Source organism: Vigna unguiculata, chromosome 5, assembly GCF_004118075.2.
Source record: "Vigna unguiculata cultivar IT97K-499-35 chromosome 5, ASM411807v1, whole genome shotgun sequence".
Taxonomy (NCBI): domain Eukaryota; kingdom Viridiplantae; phylum Streptophyta; class Magnoliopsida; order Fabales; family Fabaceae; genus Vigna; species Vigna unguiculata.
The window spans coordinates 16,536,813-16,563,811 of NC_040283.1; the positions used below are offsets into that span (position 1 = coordinate 16,536,813).

General features: G+C 29.9%; 2 protein-coding genes across 4 annotated transcripts; both read left to right on the forward strand.

Moving 5' to 3' along the window:
* Positions 1 to 11,657: 11,657 nt before the first annotated feature.
* On the forward strand, positions 11,658 to 14,062 carry LOC114183104 (40S ribosomal protein S8-like). The gene is made up of 5 exons (XM_028069977.1): positions 11,658 to 11,843; positions 11,969 to 12,041; positions 12,830 to 13,160; positions 13,534 to 13,706; positions 13,780 to 14,062. The coding sequence occupies exons 1-5, from the start codon at positions 11,840 to 11,842 to the stop codon at positions 13,853 to 13,855; spliced, it is 657 nt and encodes a 218-aa protein (XP_027925778.1). The 5' UTR covers positions 11,658 to 11,839; the 3' UTR covers positions 13,856 to 14,062.
* A 7,493-nt stretch (positions 14,063 to 21,555) lies between these two features.
* On the forward strand, positions 21,556 to 26,216 carry LOC114183323. Of its 3 annotated transcripts, none has more exons than XM_028070297.1 (4): positions 21,556 to 21,690; positions 22,833 to 23,100; positions 23,209 to 23,567; positions 24,121 to 26,216. In XM_028070297.1, exons 1-4 carry the CDS (start codon positions 21,661 to 21,663, stop codon positions 26,035 to 26,037), a joined length of 2,574 nt encoding a protein of 857 aa, XP_027926098.1. In that variant the 5' UTR covers positions 21,556 to 21,660; the 3' UTR covers positions 26,038 to 26,216. The 3 variants fall into 3 exon arrangements, with proteins under 3 accessions (XP_027926098.1, XP_027926099.1, XP_027926100.1); XM_028070298.1 differs by having other exon boundaries at positions 21,560 to 21,690; positions 22,817 to 23,100; XM_028070299.1 differs by lacking the exon at positions 21,556 to 21,690 and adding an exon at positions 21,702 to 21,764.
* The last annotated feature ends 783 nt before the right edge of the window (positions 26,217 to 26,999 follow it).

Here is a 26,999-nt window from a genome sequence, read left to right on the forward strand (position 1 = left end):
CAGAACTCGTTCACTTTTCTTTCCCTAAACTCTCGCCCACAACTCTCGCCCAGAACTCTCCTTTCCACTCTTTAGGCGCGCCTCCATTCACTCATTTCTCTGCATTTTAACTCATAATTTTCTTCCTCCCTTTGCTAATTTCACTTCAAGGTAAGTTCTTCTTCCTCATTCTCTTTATTTTCACCAAGCATAGTCACGGTTTTGTATGCTCCAAACCCTAGGAGAGTGTCCATGTTCTGTTTGCTGCATTTTGTGTTATATTGTGAGTTTTAATATGAATTGATGCTGTAGCTGAATAATGTGGGTTGTTTATGCACGAATTGGTTCAAAAATTTCATATTTTAAGAGTGCATTCAAGCTGTTTGACAAAATGTGTGACTTAATTTTGTCTTGGTTGGTCATTTAAGTTGTGAAAGCTGACTTGGCATGCTTTTGGTGGGTTAATTTTCATCCTTGCACATCCATGGCTAGAACAAAGACAACATCTAGACTTCCCACTACTGAACCCAGCAAAGGGAAGAGGAGAAGACGTGCAAGTAGCTCTTCTCCTAAAAGGCCAATAAGCAACCGTTTTAGGGACCCCGAAAGAGAAGAACGGTATGAGAAGATAAAGAACTGGGTCTTTATCAAAGAAAGAAAGGTGGTCCTACTTCCGGATGAATATGATCCATTCTTGAATGGCCTTATCATAAGGAATTGGATGAAGTTGGCTGACCCGCTTCCCAAATTTGATCCAGAGATTGTGAGAGAGTTCTATGCAAATGCTTATTCTGAGGACAATCCTGGTGAAAAGAGATCTAAAGTTAGGGGGAGGTGGGTAAATTATGATCGAGCAGCCATCAGTGAATTCCTTGGAAATCCACTACCTCTAGAACCAAGACAACGCTGTGACTTCACAAGAAAAAGGAGGAGTCATGAACCTTATGATGAAAATGAAGTGGCACTCCTTATATGCGCTGCCAACCGATCTTATCAAGTCGGACCCACTAGAAATCCTCTCAGAATTCTAAGAGGGGATATGAAAACCTTAGCCCAAGTCTGGACCACATTCTTACTTGCAAACATAGTGCCCATTGGCCACGTGTCAGACTTGAACGTCCCTAGATGTCATCTCCTTTATTGTATAATGAGGGAGGATCTCACTGTTGACGTCGCCACAATTATCTCTGAAGAAATCCACAAATTTGTGAGATACGAAGTCAACACTAGGAATGACAAGGCAAAAGGTGCTTTGGGTTTTCCGGCTTTGATCACAGCTCTTTGCCAAGAACAAGGGGTGGAGGTAGAACTAACTGAAAAGATACGACCTTCAATTACCAAGAGATTCATTGAACACTTTTGTACCCACCCATAGGACTTGGAGCAGCTAGAAGAGCCCCAGCTGGACCAACAAGCTAAAGACCAACCAGCAATGGAAGAACAACAAACAGGGCCCACACAGCAACCTTAGCTCAACATGAATAATGAATTGCTTGAGTAGATGAGATATCTGAGGTTGCAGATGGAACACACTCACCAGCAAAATGCTTCCATTCATAGAGGATAACTCCACCTTCAGGAGTACCTCTATCAGAATGTCCGCGGACCATACCCAGGCATGACTCCACCAGAATTCTTCACTTATCTACAGTGGCCTAGGGACAGTCCTATTTTCCAAGGGGGAAGTGGACCTGCTGCAGGTAAGGGACCATCAGGAGCTGCTGACACAGATGGAGCAGACATTGAGGATGAGATTGATTTTGGAGGAGACTGATCCACAGCACCATTCCACCCTTCAAAACTCTATAAATACGATTTCATTGTTCTTTTTCTTTTAGTATTTTACAGTATTTATGTAATTACTACTATTTTGCTTTAGTTGTTTTGGCTAGAATGCTATATTATCTAGTTAATTAACTGTTTAACTTTAGTTTTTGGCTTAGTATTTTGTGCATAATACTTAGAGATAGCTAAAATTTTTTGGGAATCATTTTGAAAATCTTTCTTGAGGAAATTGGTTAAAGAGAAATCTGATTTCAGTAAGTATCCTGAGTCTAGAACAACTGAGTGAACTGAACACAGAGGTGAAAAAGGAAAATTTTGGTTGAATTCATAATTAAACAGGATTAGGATATTAGTGTTGCATAGTTAGTCAAGATAATCAGTTGTAACAACAAGTGAGATACCAAGGAAATAAACCAGAAAACCCAGTGAGTGTGTGAATCCTTAAACAGTTTGAGTGTTTCCACTATTTGTTGACAAATTGATATTGCTTGAGTTTTCATTTGATAACATCACATTTGAAGCATGGAAATGATTAAGGCAATTTTGTTGAATTTATAACTCAGTGTCAAATAGCCAACCTGTAAACAATCATCCTTTGTTGATAGCCCATTTGAGCCTAATTGTTTGAATTATGCACCTTAACCTTAACTTGAATTATTATCACTTCCCTTTGCACACTTAGGGATAGAGAGCATAGGTGCATTTTTCAACTGTAAGGGTAATTGGTTGGTAGAATTGAACTTAAGGAAGAAAAGGCCTGATTATCATAATTCACTCTTTAGTATTATGTAGGAATGTATATATTTACACAAAAAAAAGGGAAAGAAAAGAACAAAAAGAGATAAGAGTGAATTATGAATGAAAAAGAAACTTGGTGTATTAAGGTCTGAATTGTGAGGAATGGAGAGTAGAATTGGGTTTGAATTGTAGTTATGCTCTCTTTTCTAAGTTGTGCTTTTGGTAATCTTGAAAAACCATTATTCTTGAAAGCCTAGCCTCATTACAACCTTGAAAAGACCTTAAGATCCATGTTGATTGTGTGTTTGTGGTTGGATTGAAAATGACTAGCAATTTTGATTTGTCGAAATTCAGTGGAAAATGAGAGAGACACATGCTTGTGAGATTTAAGAGAGAATTTCCTTGGTTAGCATCACTTGTTCTTACAATTAGTTTTCCTGAAAAATTGGCTGCACTCTTATCCTAGTGTTGTTTGATAATTGGATTCACCATTTGCTTCTGATTTTGAATCTGTGGTTGGGAATGCAAAAGTTGTCTGGGTTGGAACTGTGAAAATGATTTCTCAATAACCAATTTCATAATTAGAGTTTTGATTGTTTGTTACATCATATTACTTTGCTTGAGGACAAGCAAGATGCTAGGTTGGGGGGAGTTGATAAGTGCCAAAAATGAGTAATTTTCATATGAAATGAGGGCACTTATGTTCTTAATTTGTATTTATATCATGATTAATTCTCCCTAAATCTAGAACAGAATGAGCTTCCAAGTTTTTGTTGAAAAAAAGTCACTTGATCCCTGTTTTGGTAAATTTCAGGTACAATAGAGTAGAGAAAGGAAAGAACTTAGGAGGACCAAAGGAGAAAGCAAGAAAAGAAGAAAATAGGGAAGAAATGCTGTCAAGGTCGCTCAATTTTAAGCATGCTCGCAAAGATTTTTTGCGCATAGATGTGGGAGACAATGAATAGTTAGGGTTCATGAATTTAAGATTATAACAGGCTTTATGGCCTCGGTTCAATTAATAACCGAGGCCTAAAGTCCTTTTATGGTCTCAGTCAATAGAAACCCGAAGCCAAATGTTGGCGCTGATGGCATTGTTGAAATTAGGATTACTAGACTGGCTTATAGGCTTCAGTTCCTTTTGAACCGAGGCCTAAAACCTCTTACTGCATTGGTTTTTGTATAGACCTAAGGCAATATAGTTGAACAAAATTGCAAAATGCCACCGCCTCCTTATAGGCTTCGGTTCCACTATAACCAAGGCCTATAAAACGATGTAAGATGTCAAATCTAGTGATATATATATATATATATATATATATATATATATATATATATATATATATATATATATATATATATATATATATATATATATATATATATATATATATATATATATATATATATATATATATATATATATATTGTTTTTATTACATCGATATAAAAAAAATTAATTGCAACATGAGTATTAAAAACTAAGGCTATTATCTAAATATAGGATTATTTAACTATATATATAGTTATCGTTTTCTATTTCTTTTTTATTGTTACATTCATATAAAAAAACTTAATACAAACAAGCACTAGAAAAAAAAAAACAGTGTTATTATCTAAAGTCATTATATATATATATATATATATATATATATATATATATATATATATATATATATATTCATTTGGTTAAAATATTTTTCTTGTCCCAATTTTTGTCAAGTTTTGTCAATTAAGTCCTAATTTTGGTTTTATATTCAAATAGGTTCTAATTTTCATCAATTTTGTTCAATTGGGTCCTTTTTTTGCTAACACCATTTAAATCATTAACGGCCATGAACAGTGACTGTCACATGTCACTTCGTGGTTTCTTTGAATTTTTTGATTTTTTTTTTTGAATTTTTTTGAATGACAATCATTGTTCATGGTCATTAATGAACAAACCACGAAGTGACACATGACAGTCATTGTTCATGGTCATTAATGATTTAAATGGTGTTAGCAAAAAAGGACCCAATTGAACAAAATTGATGAAAATTAGGACCTATTTAAACACAAAATCAAAATTAGGACTTATTTGACAAAACTTGACAAAAATTTAGACCAAAAAGTTATTTTAACCTGTTCATTTTATATATTGAACAAATGAAGTTGCATGTAAGTACAAACATGACCAAAATATTCATATTCATAAAGCATTCATATATCATCCAAAGTTTAAGTTAGAAATTTAATAAACATATATCAAGATGACACCATACATCATCCCAAATTTAAGTTTCTAATCTATGACAAAAGCAGGATGTCACTATACATCATCCCAAATAAAGTTTCTAATCCACCACAAAAGCAACATTGTTCCCAGTAGATCATATATACATATACATATATATATATATATATATATATATATATATATAATAGATCCCTATTTTATAAATCAAATACTTTCAATTTATCTTCACCACATTGATGCGGTTGCCAACATTTCTATAAACACCAATTTGAATTGTGTCCCCAGCCCTCAATCCATTATCAGTGTAGAAGACTTTCCAGCCATATGTTATATAGCATTTTGTTGGTCTTCTCGGCGACCATCTTAAATTACATTTCCACTTGAACCCATCACTATTTACAAAATAGTAGTACTCGCAATTCCTGTCACGTGCGTTTGATGAAAACTTTGAACACACATATTGATAATTTAACATATAATTAACTTTCCCAAAATTTAATCGAAAAATAAAAGAAGACAAAGACATTAACATATTGGTTAGAAAAATACCAGTGATGAGCACTTGACATCATAAGAAGACAATTCCTTATTAGTGAAGAAATCAAATGCATCAGAGTCCAATCCAATTGACGATATGTTTTCATCAAAACCTGAAATGTCTGTAGATTCATACAAGTCAGAGATATCTATACATTCACACATCTCATAGTCTGAAGAAGAAATGACAAAAGGATCTAAGCAAGAGTTCCTATCAGATATGCTTGGGTTGTAACTTATCTCATTCCCAATTATTTTATCATACAACCTAAAACAAAACACATTGCCCTTTATGTACTTGCCATGAAGTACATGATCGCCCCTAAGTTGATAATAATCAATCATTTTCAATATATTGTTACTAATATATATATATATATATATATATATATATATATATATATATATATATATATATTCTACCCACCTCATTTCTCTTAGTCTTACAATAGTGGGGATGCTTTTTAGGGTCTATCAATTTCACTTTCCCCAGTACAAATTCCTTACCCCAATTATATTATAGAAATTGAAAATCCGAACTATCCTGCATACAACAATATTAATACATTGAGTTAGCCAAATTATCAATATTTTACCAACCAAGTATCATGAAACTGAACTTTCTCATCAAAATCAACAATATACCATATTGATTTGTCAACAACTGAAGATGTGGATGAGATAAAGCAATATGTGGACGGTAGATATATCTCTCCACATGAGGTGTGTTGGAGAACTTTTGCATTTCCAATCAATGGAAGAAATCTAGCTATTGAAAGACTATTTTTTCACTTACTAGGTGAACATCAAATATATTTCAGAGATGCAGATATCATTAACCAACCCATTGTGAAACCAAGTATTACTGAGTCAATGTTCACAAGTTTGATGGAATGTAACAAGAAATTTCCAAAGGCAAGGCAACTAACCTACAATCTATTTGTATCTAAGTTTGTTTATGTCAAAAAAGATAGATGTTGGAAACCAAGGAAAAAAAGGAAACACTATTGGAAGACTTTTTGGATATCACCAACTACAAGAGAAATTTTATACTTAAGAATAATGTTAATAGTAGTAAAAAGGCCATTATGCTATGCAGATATCAAAATTGTTTAGAACATAGTATATCCAACTTTCAGGGAAGCCTGCTTTGCATCATGATTTCTAGTTGATGATTTTGAATTCATAGAAGCTATTAAGGAGACCAACGATTGGGGTTCTGGACACTACTTAAGAAAATTGTTTGTAACAATTCTGATCAACAACAATGTCAACAACCCTCAAAATATCTGGAAAAATACTTGGGAATGGATTTGTTATGGTATTTTGTACAATGAAAGAAGAATAACAAGAAATCCAGGTACTACTACAAAACAAATGTTGTATTCATGTTTCCTTTTAGCTTTGATAATTAATCCAGTAAGACTGCTTTCCAGATCTTCATCTAAACGATGCACAGTTACAAAATTTAACATTGATTGAGATAGAAAAGCTCATCCAATCATATAGAAGAAGTTTGAAGGACTACCTGGGAATTCCTTATCTTGACAACTTCATATCATCTCAAACTCGAAATAGTTTGATTTATGCAGAATTGGATTATGACCCAGCTCAAAAACATACAAATTTCGAATCAAATTTCAAATCCTTGACTGGTAAGTTTTTATAATATAAATCATAGCACAAATACATTCATACAACTACTAATATTTGTTTAATTTTACAGATGAACAAAAGCAAATCTTTAAAAAAGTATTAGAGGCTGTAAACTACAAAAAGGAGGAATTTTATTTTTATATGGATATGAAAGCATAAGAAAAACATTCATGTGGAAAACACTCTCATATGCCCTACGATCCAAAAGAAAGATTGCCTTTGAATGTTGCATCAAGTGGAATAGCTTCTTTGTTACTACCAGGAGGAAGGACAACACATTCCAAATTCAAAATTTCAGTCCCTTCTCTAGATAACTCAATTTGTAACTTCTTTTTAGGGCTTTGAGTTATCACAATTATTAAAACAGACTAATTTAATTATTTGGAACGAATCACCTATGACACACAAATATTGCTTCAAAGCTCTTGATAGAACATTGAATGATATAATGAATATGGAAAATGAAAGTAGAACCATTTTTGGTGGAAAAGTTATTGTTTTTGTGGGGGTTTTCAGGCAAATACTACCAGTTATTCCAGGAGGAAAAGATCAGATATTGTTCACGCCACTATCAACTCATCTTATCTTTGGGATCACTGTCATATCTTAACTTTGACAAAAAATATGTGTTTATCATAAGATGGATTAGTGATGAACGTTTGGCAAGTGAACCAATCGTTAACGTAGTAATAAAATATCGTCATCTGTGATTGACTTGTTGAATACTAGATTCCTAATTTACGTAATTTTGAGCAAATGCGAATCAATATAATTGCAAGCATAAAATTTATAACAAAAACTTTAATCAATAGAAGAATCGTTAGAGGATTGATTTTGTACTTTTTCCTATAGAATTATACTCTTTTTCAATCGATGCAAGCAATGTAATCATCCACTTGAGTTTACTGAGAGTTGTTTTACCCTTAATCCCTTAGTAGGTAAAATCTATTTATTGAATTCGAACCCCCAATTCCTAAGGCCAGTTTACAAAAATTCAATATAATTATGAAAAATCAATAATCATCTCTATTGCAAACTAATTAGATATGCCCAATTTCCCAATTGTGACATAATCTAACCTGTCTTGTTTATAATCGCAAACAATCCCCAATTTCCCAATTATGAAATTGCTCATAAATAAACGATAAAACCATAAACAAAGCACTGAGATGAAGAACATTAACAAAACATCAAATGTAAAGAGTAGAACCTATAATCCAAAGTCTTACATCAATCCTCCAACAAAAAGAAATTAGTTCTCCATAATGAGAAGAAAAACTCCAAACGGTAGCCAAAGCTACAGACAAAAATAGAGAGGAAGAAGAAGTTTTTTCTCCGTGAACGTCTCCTTTTATCTTTAACCACATTCTCTCCTTTACTGAGGTGATTTTCTCTATCCTCTAACTATTTCCCCATATCTCTCCTCTTTATATTTTCTTTTCCTTTTAAATCTTTGTCAGTCCACGTAATCTTTAAATTTCCTGCTGGAAAATCCACAGGTTGTGGAAAAATTTACAGGCCACATGTGGAACACACTATTTTGTGCATGATCTTCTGAAGCAAACTCCATAGGTCGTGGAAAAACCCACCAGGTACCTGTGGAACGCACTGTTTTGTATCCTCCAATTTGAAGCAAAAAACCATAGGTCGTGGAAGACTCCACCAGGCACTTGTGGAACATGATGTTTTGTGTCTAACTTACTCCCTTTAGACATGTTTACACAAACAATGCACCAATCCAAATGTATTATCCGAAACTAGATAATGCATGATGAAATTAGTCCAATAATGCACAAATGCATAAAAATTCCCTTAACTAATGCATGAATATACCTATATATTATCTGCTCATCAATTGGACCTAACAAAGACAACAAAAATTAAACAATTTTCTGATTAGATAGTCAAGGTTGAGGATGGTACACTAGCTGAACCATATGATGGCTTAGTGAAAATTAACATTCCACCAAAATTTCTCATAATGGAATTTGAAGATCTTATTCAAGCTATTGTCAATAGCACATATCCAGATTTAACAATAAACTACGTCAATGATAACTACTTGCATTCTAGAGCTATATTAGCTACCAAAATCGACATTGTCAATGAGATTAATGAATATGTTTTGTCCTTAACACCAAGTATATCATGATGTTATAATCATCCTTCTTTATTATAGTTTAACATAAGTTATGTTTAAATTTTTCAATAATGATATATAGTACCTACTCAATCCACTATTATTTATAGGTGAACATAAAGAATGTCTCAATTTTGACAACATTGTCGACACAAAGGATATGTTTGTTAATGCATATCATCAAATCACTCTAGAATTTCTTAACACACTCACTACATCAAGACTCCCAAATCACAACATTAAACTCAAGATTGGAGCCCCAATTATGCTTTTAAAGAACTTGGACCAAGTAGAGAGACTATGTAATAGGAGATTAGTTGTAAGCATACTAGGAAATCATGTTATTGGAGCAAAGATAATTACTGGAAATAGAAAAGGTCAAGAAGTAAACATTGCTCGAATGTCTATGTCACAATCACAGAAGCCATGACCTTTCAAGCTTATTAGAAGGCAATTCCGAGTTATGTTATCCTATGCAATGACAATAAACAAGTCTCAAGGGCAATCCCTAGCATCAGTAGGATTATACCTACTAACACTAGTTTTCAACCACGGACATCTATATGTTGCAATATCTAGAGTTCAAAGCAAAGTTGGATTAAAGATCCTAATTCATGACAATGAGAAGAAACCTTTGAATTCTACAACGAATGTAGTTTTCAAAGAAGTTTTTCAGAATCTGTACCAAGTATGCAAATAGATCTATCTAACCTATGTTATGTATTTCTTGAATTGTAGCAAACTATCTCAAACATATCTTACTTCTATTAATTTACTTTTATTACTACATTGCATTAGTTAACATACCTTTTTAGATCGACTACGACCGTTGGTAATTATAACCAGATCCATACTAATAAACACCATCTAAAATATCATATAGCTAAATTGCAAAGAAGAAGAAGATATTAAGATAGATACTAACATGTTCATGTGTTCAATATACCCCATCCAGTACCAACTTCTCCTCATATATCCTCCACAACATTCTTCTTCCACCATACTTAACTACTCGATAATGTATGTGAATGTTTGTAATAAATTTTAACTACCTATAACCTAATTTCTTGTATGCACCCACCTATTTCTTTTTACACGCTTACTATATGATAAAACTTCATATTCCTAACCATGTTTAATATATCCAAATCCAATAATTTCACGTAACAATATTCAATTTTTTTATGATTTCATGTAACTATGTTTCAAAAAATTAATATACTATAATTACTATATTAAATTAATATGTCAAATGATAATTATCTTATTCAATTATTATCATCTACATTTATTATACAAATTAAATTTCAAAATATAATAAATCAAATTTCTATATATTGTAACAAAAAAATTTAATAAATAAACCCCTTTCATTATTACTATATTGTTGTATTTTATTTAATATTTTTTAATATTCAGAATTCAACATTTTAACATTATTCAGTATTTAACTTTATTTTTATATTATCAATCCCTTTCTTATAAATATTATTATAGAAATAAAGTATTCTTATATAAACAAATCATTCGTACCAATATAATAATAATTATATTAACAATTTAAAAAACACACAACAAATCCGTGCGTTTAATATGATGAATACAATTTTGAATAAAATCTGATAAACAAATAATTATTTATAACAATGAAAAATGATAGAAAAACTGTTAGGCCGTTGAAAAGTTCGATTCCTTCTACATTTTCTTTTTAAGTATTGTATATTAACTCACATAATATAATCTCTATTAACTCCTCTAATTGTTTTTTACCTTTTTCATATAAAATATGATTTTATTATATTTCTTCGTCCATTTATATAAAATAATCTCATTGTTTTTATATAAATAATTTTTTATTTATAATTTTAATGGATAAAATATTGAAAATAATAAAAAAATAAATTTAATAATAATAACAATAAAATTATTATTATTTGTCATAATTTATTTTAACTATTATATTATTGAAATTATTTATTTTATTATTTCTTTCTATACTTCGATATATTATCATTGATACACATTATTTATAAATATATTTTTTGTATTATTATTTTTATGTTATTTCAAATTTATTAGTATAAAAAACATGTTTATTTTAAATCTAAATAGAGATACTGGAAAATTAAATATAAGATTAATAATGATACAAATTATTTAAATTATATATAAATTGAAAGTAAGAAAATATAATTAAAATATTCTTTAAAAATAGCATATTATAAGAGTTTAAATAAAAAATAACATGCTTAAAAGTTATGCATCAATAATAAAAAAATAAAAAAATATTCTATAAACATTTATAATTTTAGTAATTGTATCATTTAAGAAAAATTAAGTTAACAATTATTAAGTAACTTTTTAATTTTCAGTTTTTTTTTAACATATATTACGGAAATAAGTAATTTTTAATTAAGTACAGAAAACATATTCAAAATGGTGGTGGAACAAATTAATGGAAATAAAACATTGATAGAAGTGGGAAATTTTAAGCCTCAAAATGAAAAAGTTAAAAATATTTTGCAATAAAAAAGTAAGTTTAAATAAAATATTGTATTTAGTTAGATATGGGTTGGACTTGTAAGAAAGCCCATATTGGAGTCCGATCGGGTTACCCAGAAGAATTGTAATGAGTCGGGTCTGTATCCAACCAGAACTAGGGTTTCATATATAATAACGCAGTTTGGTCAGGGTTTTATCAGAAAGGGGGCGTACCCAGACAAGAAACTAGGGAAGAAGAGGGAAGGGAGAGTGTTGAACGCTTCATCAAGATGGGTATGTGACTTCTTAATCATTGTTTCTCCGATTTCTCATAGTCAATTGCTGATAATAATTATGTGTTGCGTGCATGAGTCTGTAGAATTTTCTCTCTGATGGACTTTGTTATTGATTTTCAACAGGTATTTCCAGGGATTCTATGCACAAGAGGCGTGCAACTGGAGGCAAGAAGAAGGCGTGGAGAAAGAAGAGAAAGTAATGCTTAAAATGACAATATTTATTTATTTATGTATTTATTTATTTATTTAGGAGTGATGATGGTTGAACGATTTGATGTATCTGCCGGATCTAGTTGTAGTCATATTTAACTAGGCAAATGGGGGATTCAAGTGGTTACTTCCTTAGTCATTTAGGGTAAAGTCATGCGAAACTAATACCTTATATGTGTTTATATTTGAATGCGTTTCGTTTGTAAATTTAGAAATTACATTTTGATTCTTGTGTCTTCCGCTTACAAATAGAGAAGTAATTAGCATAGAAAAATGTCAGTGTTTTGAAAGATAGAATTTCTATTTTACTCTACATTCAATCAGTTTACTCTCGTGTCTGAACATTGAGGTGTGATCATGTGAAATTATCATTTGCAATATCATCTCCATTTTGCTTCTTGGATATGACTACATCCATATCTGGAATTTTAGTTTTCATTGTTTCCAATCCTCCTACAGAAATAGTTATATAGCATGTTTCCATTATTCATGTCTGAACTTTTTGTTATACAAATGTTTTTTCATTATTTAAGAATGTAATGTCTAAACAAAGGGTGGGTCTACAACTATGTTGAGATTTTTATATCATCAATAGGCAACATATTGACTGTAAGCAGAGGCCAAAATAGCTAATAATAACATAGTAGATCTTAGTATTAGTGGATATTATTTAACAATTTGGATTATTTATGGTGAATTATCATTTTGTTTGTGCTCTATCCCAATTATTTGTATTTAGACAAAGATATATATTTTTTTATTGGATTCATATAGGTATGAGCTTGGGCGCCAATCAGCAAACACCAAGTTGTCAAGCAACAAGACAATCCGGAGGATTCGGGTTAGAGGTGGTAATGTAAAATGGAGGGCACTGAGGTTGGATACTGGAAATTACTCATGGGGTAGTGAAGCAGTAACCCGCAAGACTCGTATTCTAGATGTTGTCTACAATGCCTCTAACAATGAGCTTGTGAGAACCCAGACTTTGGTCAAGAGTGCTATTGTTCAGGTTGATGCTGCTCCTTTCAAACAGTGGTACCTTCAACACTATGGTGTTGACATTGGCAGAAAAAAGAAAGCAGCAACCAAGAAGGACTCTACCGAGGTGATACATTGTGAATTGTCTTTCATTTATATTTATATTTCCCCCCTTATGATCTATATCATTTATTTCTTGAACAATATCTCCCCTTTTTTCCTGTTGAATGTTGAGTAAATATTGGGAGGAGATATGTTGAAATTGAATGCAAGGTGCATCAAGATTTTTGTTAATACTGTCTTTTATTGAATGTGATGCACAAAATCTGCAAATTCATAATTGGAATTGTTTACTTGATGGGACAAATATATGTTTTCGAAAAAATTATGTATTATTCTTTCTATGAATAAACATTTTTTATCATGGATCATGTGTGATTTTTGGGATTGAATATTGTGCATCAATTGTGTTTCATGACCTTTTTATGTCAAACTTTCAGGAGGGTGATGCTGCTGCTGCTGAAGAAACTAAGAAAAGTAACCATGTGCAGAGAAAAATTGAGAAGCGCCAGAAAGATCGCAAACTTGATGCCCACATTGAAGAGCAATTTGGTGGTGGCAGATTGTTGGCATGTATTTCTTCTCGCCCTGGACAATGTGGCAGGGCTGACGGGTATGCTTAAACATTTATGTGCTAACATTGTATTGTTTGTCGTCTGCTTTTCTTATTTTTCAAAATTTTGTAGGTACATTCTGGAAGGTAAGGAGCTGGAGTTTTACATGAAGAAACTCCAGAAAAAGAAGGGAAAGGGTGCTGCTTAATTTTAGCGTTTTCCAAGGTTCTATTTACCTTTAGTTCTTGGAAATTGGTACAATTCAAGATGATGTATGTTTTTACGACTGTTGGTGGAGATCATCTTTAGTGTGAACGTTTTGTTAGTTTTATGCCAATTTCAACCAAAATTTTGTTTTAATTGTTACTCATAATTTTAATTTTAATCTTGAAGACGGGATGCATGAGGGTTTTAATTATTATGTCCATAATTTGTTCTTATTTTTAAAAACACCTGACATTATGCATTAGAGCATTATTTTCTTTGAAGCTATGATCCCAAACCCAAGTATGTATATGAGTAGTTATTTAAAAATTTACATATATACGTAACTTAAAAATGAAATTACATCCTATAAATAGTTCAAATTTTTTGTTGTGAGCCCAAGAAAAATGTAACCATCTTAGCAAGAAAGATTTTATTAACGTCATCGGTTTTACTAATAGTCCTATAAACTTTTGTTTAATTCATGTAAATGCTTTGAACTTTAATTTTTGTTTTTATTGACAATTATATTTAATCTTTCTTGGATATTCCTCGAATCTTAGTAACATTTTAATTATTCCTTAAGATTCATCGATATTTTTTATATGGAATTCTTTTTCTGTAGCAAGTAAGAGTAAAACTGTTTATAATAGATATCAATTAATTGAGTAAAGCTTTTAATTAAATACGTAAAATCTAACGTTTTCTAAAAGTATAGTACTTTGACTTTTGTGACTTTGTTGATTATGTAATGATCTATCTTTCAGAAGTTAATTTATAATTAGAAAATAATAAATTAACAAAGTTTTGATCGACAAATAATCATTTTTGATAAAAAAAACTCTAACACTTTATTATTTTACTTTTGTAATTTTTATTAAAACAAAATTATTTGATAATTTTGTTAAAAATTATTTTTCTTTAATTTTAAGTAGTGAGATTTAGAATTTATATAGTATTAAAAAAATCGAAGTTGATTATATTTAAACCAGTTTATTAATAATACAGACTTTTATACTTTGATTCAGTTAACTAATTATTTTTTTCTGAAAAACAATTATAGTTATAAATTATATTAATATAGATTTTATTATTTTTTATAATCAATAATTAAAAGCTTATATTCATACACTTCCTAAAATTAGTCGATAATGTAAAAATATCTACATTGATAATATATATGAAAACTAAAATCTTTAAACATAATTTATTAAATAAACTTAAGAATAAGTGAATAAGACTGCATTAACTGGTTATATAATTTAAAATACACCACAGTTTTATAATTGAAAATAAAAATATATCCTATGTATACATTTTTTTTTAGAAAAAGATTGTTATTCATTTTAATATATTAAACTGTCTTTAATATAGTTTTTTCAAACATTTTATTTCTAAATTATTATTTATATTATATTTTAATTTTAATATATTAAAAATGAATTGTCACAAAAAGAAGAAAAAAATTAATAAATCATTGACATTTAATGTAAATGATTTAAGTTGAATCTGTTAAAAACAAATCATTTATAGACAAATTGACAAGTTTTAATTATTAATTAAAATTAAATTAAAATTCAAGGTAAAGAGGTAAAGTTTAAGATTCATAAGTGATTAATTTGAAAGAGTTTAATGGTAGACTAGAATTCTTGTGTGCTTTAACAATATTAAGTTTCAGTGAAATTTGGAATTAGTCCTTCTTCAAAACTTTCGATCAATTTAGTCTTTCATCTTTAAAAATGCATGAATTTAGTCCTTTTAACTAAATTTTGTTAAGTTTATCTGACGTTTCAAGCGCATTTCATGATAGTATTTGAATTATTTATACCGTTTGACACATTTCGCCTCAAATTTGATCATAAAATGCGTTTAAAATGTCAAATAAACTTAACAAAATTTAGTAAGAAGGACTAAATCCATGTATTTCTAAAAATGAAGGACTAAATTGGTATAAAGTTTCAAAGAGGGACTAATTCCAAAATTCACTGAAACTTGAGGAACCAAAAACATATTTAACCCATTAATCTATATGGATAAATAAATTAAGTATTTAATTAGTATTTTAATCCAATATTTGTGCATTAATTCAATATGATATAATTCAATATTTTAGGAGGCGATTAATTCAATATTTATTCATTATTATAACTTTTAAACTCATTTCATCTCTTGGTTGCATATCGCTAAATAACTATTTTAAAGTATAAAAGTACATTTTAAAATGACAATTCTTGAATATATATATATATATATATATATATATATATATATATATATATATATATATATATATTATTTTTAAATATTCTAAGAGATAAACAATAATACCGTTTATCGTATAAATATGGTTAAAATATCTTTTTGATCAAGTTTTATTAAATAAGTTTTAATTTTGGTTTTGTGTTCAAATAAATCTCAATTTTTGTCAATTTTGTTTAATTAGGTCTTTTTTCCTAACATCATTTAAATCATTAACGGTCATGAACAATGACTGCCACGTGTCACTTCGTGATATTTTTTTGATTTTTTTTAAATGTTCACGTGTCAACCCAACAACGTGCAATGTGTCAAAGTCAAGGTTTCTATATTCAATTTGGTCCTTATATTAGCTATTTTTGTTCAATTTAGTCCCAATTTTTGTTAACATAAACCAATTTGGTTCCTCTCCAAATTGAAACCAAATTTAATTTTTATATTAAAATTCACATTTTTTATTAAATATTTTTATATAATATATTAAAATTCACATCACTATAACTTTGTTATAAAAATTAAATTTTGTTTCAATTTAGAAAGGGACAAAATTAGTCAATTTTAAACAAAATTGGGACTAAATTGAACAAAAATAACAATTATAGGGATCAAATTGAATATAAAACATTAACTTTGACACGTGACACACATGACATATGGACATTTAAAAAAAAACATAAAAACCACGAAGTGACACATGACAGTCATTGTTCATGGTCGTTAATGATTTAAACGGTGTTAGCAAAAAAGGATCCAATTGAACAAAATTGACGAAAATTAGAATCTATTTGAACACAAAACTAAAATTAGGATTTATTTGATAAAACTTGACGAAAATTAGGACCAAAACAATATTTTAACCTATAAATATATGTAAAAAGATCAGATAAAAAATTACAAAAGTAAAATTTGCATCTCATCATATTATCGTATTAAGATACGACTTTGATGAATGATATAAATTCTGAAAATTCTTTCTTAAAAAGGTCTTTTTGTCAACGTTGTAGCTATTAGACAATATTTCATATTGTTCTGTCCTTTTTTCTTTTTTTTTTAATTGAGCACTTTAGGAATAAAAATGAATTGGACATAAAATTTAGGATCGAAAAGATTGTCATGAAAAATAAGATTGTTCAAGATTATAATATTTGAAAAATTAGTAGTGACATAATTTTGATTAGGTAAACACAAAGGAATAGGAGGAAAAAGTTTAAAAATTTGAAAGGAATATTTGAAGGGACAAATATGGTTAGCAGCACAATATCTAAGGAGAAGAGGGGAAAATATAATCTATAAATTTGACAATACATTGATGCATGATGACTTCAAGAAAAGAAGCATTTTGAAACTATTGTAACAAAGAAAGTATGACTTCGTATTGATCTTTAAAGAAACCAAATTGATGTCTTATAGCCTTGAGGAAGGCCATGTTTGATCCAACAATTTTCATATGTATGATTGGTCGTTTGACAGTGATCACAATATTTGTTGCATTTAGCAGATTTATTAAAACAACATCTTCTACGAAAATTTGAGGAACCTCCATAATTAGTGAAAGAACTCTTGTTTGAACTGTCTTAAAAATTAAGATTAGCAATATATTATTGAGAAAAAATGGGAGAAAGAACAATTTAATTCTCGTTCTTGTTGAAGAACCAAGAAAAATGTTTTATCCAGATTTGGCATGGGTTCCATAAGCATAACTTGAGAATGAACTTCAAAAAAACCATCACTAAAGCCATGAAGAAATTTTATAACACAATCATCATTCATTTTGAATCTTCAAGATTAAACTACAATTGTAAGGAGAAGTGCAATTACAAACCACAATCAATTATCCAATATAATGAAAGCTCTTTCCTTTGGCGATGATTTAGCATTGAGAAATTTTGGAATCACCTTATGTATAGTTTTGAAGTTCTTCTTACATATAAAAAATACAAAACTTATCAGTATGAGAGAACCGTTGAAGAAGATCATTAATCTTGTAAGCCGGTATATGATGATCTTATTACATTGTTTCCAAGCTTTGTGCAGAGAATTATGGAAAGGCGGGCAAGGAGGAGTGCCAAGAACAAATCTTGCTTTATTCTTGGTTTTGAGAGAAAGAAACATTGTGTTTCTATTACTGGTAATTATTATCAGCAAGCAAAGAAGACACTAGAATAAAAGCATGATTTTCTCCTAGATGAAGGAAAAGAGTACTCACAAGATTCATGATGTGATCAAATAGAAACCTAAGATTTACCATGGGAAATGCGAAAAAAATGAGAAAAAGACAAAGAGGACACAATGTAGAAGACTTTAAACTGATGCCATGTAAGTGTTTGAGAAAATACTTGAAAGAAAATTTCTCAGTACATAAGTTTATGTGTGCTTGAATACATAAGGATTCAACCAAATTGCTTACAAACAAAATCAGTAAAAACAACTAAACTAACCAACAAATAATCAGAAAAAAAATATCTCTAGCGAACATGTTCTTTTTCGTATAGTTTTGTTTTTCGTCTTAATGGAAGTACATTGTTTCTTTCCATAATTGTTTTTTACTCACAACTACAATATTCTAAAAGAAAAATTAATTATATACTATTAAGCCATACTTTATATGTCATTTATATTAAACTCAATTAAACTTATGCTCAATTCAACATCAACATGTCATTTTTCAACATTTTGATTGTATTACAATATATAATTATATTTTAAAAATTTAACGATCATACATTAATTTTTGAGCTAATTTAATTGGTCTAGAAGTGACACAATTATAGAAATTGATGGTGCAATATTACCATTATCCTCATTTTCTATGGGCATAAGTTGTTAAACCACTTTTTATTGTTGTTTACTAATTGATACGAAAATTTAAATAAGTCTTATTTATGTAGTAAGAAAAAGTAAATAAACTAAAATATATGTTTTCAAAATAAATTGATCATTCTTTTCTCAATTTCTCCTCTTCATTTTCGATATTTGTCCATACACACTAACATCGTACAGACATATAAAATAATAATGAGAAAATATATCTTGACAATCCAATAGTTGTATACAATTATTGATGTGATTGTTTTAATAAAATAATATATAATAAAGGGTAGATTTATAATTAAATGATATAAAATTATTAAAATAACAATATTAAAGATTATTAGGTGCGTATAAAAGAAAATTGGGATGTCCAGATATCGTGTTCTATTAATAATATTCAACATGAATAATTTTTATTTTTTAAATTAAGCTATTTCTTATATTATGTAATTGTATTTTAAATTCTTGAGATTGATGCGTGTCCATAAAAAGTAATAAAATTATTATTATTATTATAATTATAAATGAGTTTTACAATTTTATTATAAATAATTATTTTAAGTTAAAAAGACAGTTATTTACAAGGTAAAAATGGAAAACAACAAAACTGTACAATATCTCTCTTTATATGATAGTATATAGATAATACTAATTTTCTTTTAAAGTTTATTCCAAAAATGGTTTATTTAGTTAATATCTTTAGCTCACTAATACTTAATATTTTGTTGAACATTATTTTAAATATTAATTATATTCATATAGTATAACTTATAAGTTATAGCTTATATTAAGAATTAATTTATATATATATATATATATATATTATTACTTTTATCTTTAATATTTTAACGAAACTTTGTTCTATTTCATTTTATTATAGATTACATATTATTATGACATCTCTTTGAGAACATCATGATAAAATATAATTTAAATTTTTTTAATGTTTATTTAAATTTGAATACTATTTTTTCCATTTTTTAAAATTACATTATTTATTTTTATTGTAATTTTTTTTTCACACTATTTGTTCCAGTCTATAATTAAATATTTGAGTTGTAAGAGAAATTTAGGAATTTAAAATTAATTAATAAAACTAAATTATTATAATTGTTTAAAAATATATTTTATTACCAACATTGACAAATTTAGATCACATAAAAAACACGCTTCAAATTTTAATCTTATGGTTAAAACTGAACTACTCATTAAACTGTTATATTAAAAAATAAAGATAAAAAGTAGTTAGTTTTAAAATTGCTGTTTGAATGTAGCCACTTCATGTGTAAACGTGTCATGTTATTCACTCCTTAAGTTCTTTTCCAATGAATAAAATAAGGTCACTAAATTCAACATTTAATAATAAAACTTCAATATTATTATGCTCCCACCTTCTGCATCATGTATTTTAGCATAATTTTGGAAGAAAGTATTATAACTATAGATAAATTAATGCTGCTAACTAACTTTCTTAATAAATATTCTCTACATTTTTAAATAATTTTAAATTTAGCATTAAAATATATTTGAGCAAACATTTTTTTAAACGCTTCTAAAATAGATAAATTAATTTTCGTAACCAGCTAAAATTAACTTAGATATAAACAAGAGAAATTAAATTTAAAAGCTTCTGCATATTAATTTATTTATAACCTATTTTTAGTTTATGCCAAAGTTATTTTTTTCTTTTTTTTCTATTACAGGATTATTTGAAGAAAAACTTATCCAAACAAATGGTCAATGAAAAAGAAAAATCAAATATACTAATACTCAGTTTGTATACAATATTAACTTTTCTTCTCAATTTGTCCCTTAATCAGCTATATTTATAACATATATATTTATTGAAAAATGATAGTTTTTAATTAAAATTATTTTAGTTAGTTATAAATAATTGATTATACTGTCTGGTTGTCCTGAGAACAATCCGATATTCAAATATCGATCAATCTAAACATGTGAAGCATCAATTTCGGATGAGTTCTGATTTAAATTATTTTTTTGAACTTGATTATTATTTTTTATATTTATTTTTCAGGAGCACAATCCTTATACGAAAATATTGATATTTAAAAAATATTATTTGATTATATTAAATAAAATAATTGAACAACATAAAAATGAAATATTTTAAAGTTTAGTTAAATGTGTTTTTTTTTATTTTAACTTTCAATGAATTTTAAAATTAGTCTATTTGAAAACTTTGGACTAATTTAATTATCTATTCTTTGAAATACGTGAATTTAGTTTTTTTAATCAAATTTTGTTAAGTTTATTTAACATTTTAATCGCGTTTCATAATAGTATTTGACTTAACATGAAAAAAATGTGTCTAAGAGTATAAACAACTCAAATACAATCATAAAATATATACGAGACATCAAATAAATCTAACTAATTAAATTTAGGTATTTTAAAAAATAAAAGATTAAATTAATCCAAAATTTTAAAATGGATTAATCTTAAAATTCACTAAGAAAGAAGACAACATAAATTTATTATCTAATTATGGGATAATAACTTTTTGCTATTTGATTATATATTTAATATCCTTTTAAATATGAACATAAATTTGAGAGAATTGTTGTGTAGTAAACCCTGGTCCCAGTTTCTCAATTTTGGATGTAGAAATTGCTTTTAAACCACGTCGTCAACAACACTAACTCTTCCATTCAACCCGATTCAACTCGACTCGGCTCGGCCGAGTCACATCAGTAGTGTCATTTCCCTTCGTTATTGTTCATGCCATTTCACTTTCCTTCTTCTCTTCAGGTTCTCTCTCTTTCTCCTCCTTCTTCTCCTTCCACGTTAACCTTTGCAACACTTTCTCAACTTTCACAACAAATGTATTTATACTTGTATATATATTATGCATAGATATCGGATATTCATACCCTTTTCTTTCTCTTTGTTTTTTCTTCTTACGCTTTCAACCCTTAGCATTTCATTCACACCAAGCTCAACAAATATTCATCTTTCTTTCTTATTATTATTGTTTTCATCATTATCTTCTTCAATGTGTGTAAGATAACATATACAGGATTTGAAGGAAGATACTTCCAAATATTCTTTTCTTTTTCTTCTTTTGGGTTCTTAATGTTTCGATTAATTGTTAGCATGATGTGGGTTTAATCTATCTTGGTGTATGTGAATGCACTGTTGCACTTGTTTTCTTTCTTCCTCGGTTGCACGTCTCGGTTGGTGCTTCCTTATGCTGTGTTAATCTATCAGCGCTTTGTTTATGATATGAACTTGCATACAGGTGGATCTGGTTCGGTTGATTTTCTTCTTCTTGCTTGGTTATATTTTGTTTTCTTCGAAGGGTTTTTCTCTTACTTTTTTTTACTCCAATAGCATACGTATATACATATTGGTCGTTTGTGTGGCGTAATTGTTTTTATTTTTGAATCTGTGTTGGCCACTGAAGAATGCTGGTTTTCAGAAGTTGACAAATTTTTCTTTTCTGACTAGGTAGGTATCAGTGTTGGGGATTTTGATGTTTTTGTTGTACTGCCAATTGTTGTGGTTTTAGGTTCAGCCGTGTTCTGTTTTTCTTAGGTAGAGAAAAGAAATTGCTTCAGTTATTAGAATGCTTTTGGAAAAACTGGTAAATTCCAAAAGTTGTCCTGTTGCTTGTACTCTAATCTTGAGTTCATGCATAATATTTTTGTTTTTCTTCTTTTGAAACCAAGAATTTGATGAGTGTGACTGGCGCTGGTACTTTTGAGTGCCTGGTGAGGCACTCTGTACATTACTTTAATGCATAGTTGCATCTTATAACCCTTGTTCAAAGTTTGAAGTACGCTCATTGATTATGTTACCTGAGCTACATTTCCTTTATAAATGATTCTTCTTAAGGTTTTGATTTGAGTTTATAGTTATTAGGTTTATTGTCCAGTTTTTTTTTTTGGCAGATGGAGTCAATTCAGCAAAACTATTATGATGATTCTGTGGAGCATGAATCTAATATTCCTCCAGGTTCACCTCATATAAGTGACGCAAGAGTTGGTGAAGAATACCAGGTGGAGATCCCCTCTATGATAGAAGAAGCAGAATGGCTTCGACTTCTTGTAAATCCTGCTGATCCAGAAATTATGGGTGATAGTTCACTTTCCTTTGCAATTGGTTTGCCCCTCTCAGTTACATGGATGCACAATGAAGGTTATCTTGCAGATATTGATGGTACAGTCAATGTTATTGAACTAACAAAAGAGATTAATTTAGAAAAGAACAGCATTTCAGGCAATGAGGAAGAGTCGAAACTGATTTCATTTTGATTTGTGATGACAGGAGACAAAAATTCTGATCAACTGGCTAAAAATAAAAATTATGTATTGGCCCCTGGCACATTGAGCAACTCCTGGAGTGAAGCTGATGCAAAAAGTTTTCTCCTTGGTTTGTTTATTTTTGGGAAGAATTTTATCAAGATAAAAAGATTATTAGAAAACAAAGGGATGGGGGAAATGCTGTCATATTACTATGGAAAGTTTTATAAGTCTGATGAATATCGTAGATGGTCAGACTGCAGGAAGACTAAAGGAAGAAAATGCATTATGGGACAGAAACTCTTTTCTGGGCAGAGGCAACAGGAACTATTATCTCGATTGATTCCTCATGTATCAAAAGAATCTCAAGATAGTTTGCTGCAGGTATCAACTATCTCATCTCAATACTTTGTTGTTAATGCAAGAAGTATATTTCAAATGCCTAATGGTTGTCTTAACTTGTATCTCTGCATTCTCGGATTTTAAAGTTTCTCTATTTTCATGAGTCAATTCTATATTTATCCTTTAAATTACTTTTAAAATTGGCATGATTTTCAGGAAGGCAATAATGATTTGATTTTTGTGGTGTGCTGTATATTTAATGATTTCTGACCTTTTTTATGGTTATTTTTATCATATAGGGTATTGAAACTATTAGCATCACAGGTTTCAATATCTTTTGGAAGTTGTTAATTTATTCTGCTTAAGAGCTTCAAATGATACTTTTGATTGTTTCTTCTATTCCATTTGATGTTGGAAAGTAAAAAGCTGTACTATTGACAAAGTATCTTCGTGAATATTATTAATATTATGCTATTGTGATCATGTGTTGTACCTATGATGATTTGAACGTATGGTCAAAGGTAATTATTTTTTATCACTACAGTTATATCATTTATGTGCTTCACATTCTCGTTGGTTTGGTGTATACAATCAGGTTTCTCAGTCATATGTTGAAGGAAGAGTTTCTCTTGAAGAATACATTTTATCTATGAAGTCTACTGTTGGACTTGGTGTTCTCGTGGAGGCAGTTGGTATTGGAAAGGAGAGGGAAGACCTTACAAGCCTTGATGTGGAACTTGGGAAGAACAACAATTGGGTTTTTTCAGCACCAACTAGTAAAGCTTGGTCTTCTCTTGGACCCAGTGATATAATCAAATATTTGACAGGAGGATTGCGACTGAGCAAAGCCAAAAGTAATGATCTCTTCTGGGAAGCTGTTTGGCCTCGGTTACTGGCGAGAGGTTGGCACTCTGAGCAACCACAACATCACAGTTATGTCTGCCCCAAAGATTATCTAGTTTTTCTAATCCCTGGTGTTAAGAAATTTTCAAGGAGAAAACTTGTAAAAGGTGATGATTACTTTGATTCTGTCAGTGATGTCTTGAACAAAGTAGTTGCTGAACCTGGTCTTCTCGAGCTTGAAGATGAAACTAGAGTTGGTAGCGGCAATGAAGAGCAAGAAAAGGGATTGAATAAGGATGATCAATGTAATTATCGTCGTCAATGTTACCTCAAGCCCCGAGCTTCTACCACTGATCATATAAAATTCATGGTTATTGATACTAGTTTGATGCACAAAGGGAAGTTTTCTGATATAATGGAATATAAATCTGCACCTGTTAAGTTAGCTGGTAAAATTGAGGCAAATGCTGCTGGTATTACGACTAAAGGGGCCAAACAAATGAGGAAAGTAAACCATAGCAAGGATCTGTCTGAAAAAGTTAATAAAAAGTTGACAAAGTTCACAGTTATTGATACCAGTATGCTTAATGTAGGAAAATTATTGAGAGTGAGAGAACTGAGATGTCTTCCAGTTGAATTAGGGTGTGCATCTAAGAGGACTGTTCTCTCAAGAGAAAGAAAGGATAGCTCTTCTAGTGACAAAAAGAATATTAGTAATACTAATAGCCGAAAAGGCATATCTGAGAATCATGGTACCAGTAAAAAAGAAGCAAATGATAAACCAGATAATAATGCAAACAAGATGGTGGAAAGGCAGAAAAATCAGAAGATCCGTGTGTCTAATGATAATCAACTAAAGAGAACCGTAAAACATCAGTTCAGTCGGAGGGCAAGAGCAGATCATTGTAACCAAACAGTTCTTCCCATTAAAAGGAGGAGATTGACAGCTTGTGTTAAGGCAGAGACCAGCCGCGCCATTGAAAATTCCTCAGGAGGTTTGGAATCTGAAAATTTGGCATTCTCTCAGTCATCAAGCTTTCTAGATCCCAACCAAAATCTTCGTGATTCAGTTAGTCTTCAGCAGAATGGAAGTTCAGTTGCTTCTCCAGCTGGTGGAAGTGTGGAAGTGAATAATGAGGAAACCATTCTGAATGAAAAGTGTCAACACAGGAGCAGTTCTTGTGTTAAAGTTGAGAAATGTGAATCACAGATGCTGGCCACCTTGAACACACCCCAGGTTCCATTGAATTCCAAAGACAGTGGACACAGGCAGTGCCTAAAGGCAAATGATCCATATTTGTCAAGTGATGCTCAGGGGGTTGTTGAGAAGCCAGAAAGAACTTCTCATGATGTTGGTTCTGTGGAGCAGCAGTCAGATACAAATCCTAGGAGACAGAGCAGAAGAAATCGACCATTGACAGTTAAAGCATTGGAGTCTCTAGAAAATGAATTCTTACAGGTGCAAAGGAAGCAAAAAAGGAAAGATATCCTGCCACATATAGATGCTTTCAGCCCTTGCCGCAGGGCTCGTACAAGAGGCAAAACAAATCTGCATCGTCGCAATTCTGATCATGGCACTGCAGTTGTCAAAGAAAAGCATTTGATTGGAGATGAGAAAATGGAGGTTGTGGAGCTGGCGGAATATTTCCAAGCCACTAAATTAGATTAAAGAGCAGAATCTATTCTACTAGGTATCACTGAAGCTGCACTCATCATGGATGTTTGGTTTTCAGAAACAAAATGGATTTTCAAAGTACTGATGTTTCTACTGTCTGACATACAAATTGTGTTCTAAAGGTGTGAGAGTTCTGTACAGAATTTTGCCATAATTTAAGAGAATGTTACCAAGATAGCCTTTGGTTTTTAAATGGAGTAGGAAATCACTGCTTTTATTGTTTCTCTTGTCTATTTTCAAATGTTGTGTTGAAAATCTCAAATCAATGGGATGTAAGGTAAAAAGTTTTAGTGTATAAATAAATGGAAACTTCATTTTACAAGTTAATTTTGTAAAATCTAAAAAATTTAGTTTCATAGTATGTGACATAAAATCATGGAATCATTTTAAGTTGTAAGAGTTGTACAAAATTACAAACAAATTTGATATACTAAATTTACTAAAAAATACTTGAAGTTTATGGAGTGATGCTATAGCATAGTATTATCAATTCTAGTGGAGAAAGAAAACTATCTTATATTTTTTTCAAAGTTGAAAATATTGTAATAAACCAAGCACATTGGTAAGGTACACCCTTTAGCCTTTTATCTTCTAAAGAAAGCCCAAGGTTGACATACAAGAGTCAACGGTTATATAATCTGTCCCTTTCTGAAAAAAAAAAAGCTCTTCTTCCATTGGTGAAGTATATAATAAGAAGTTGAAATTGTTAGGATTCATTTGGTTTAGAAGTGTTTGTTTTTTCACTTTTCAACAATGAAAACTTCATTTGCTTATGCTTTGTTTCATGTTGTTTACATTATTTCTTATAATTTCTCGTTGAAAATATATAGAGTAAAAACGAATTAACAATTTATTATTAAAATTATAAAAAATTTCTATCAGTAAACAACCTCTTATATATGCGCAGTGTTCTGCATGAAATGTCACCTTTATGTTGAAAACAAATTGAATTTGGG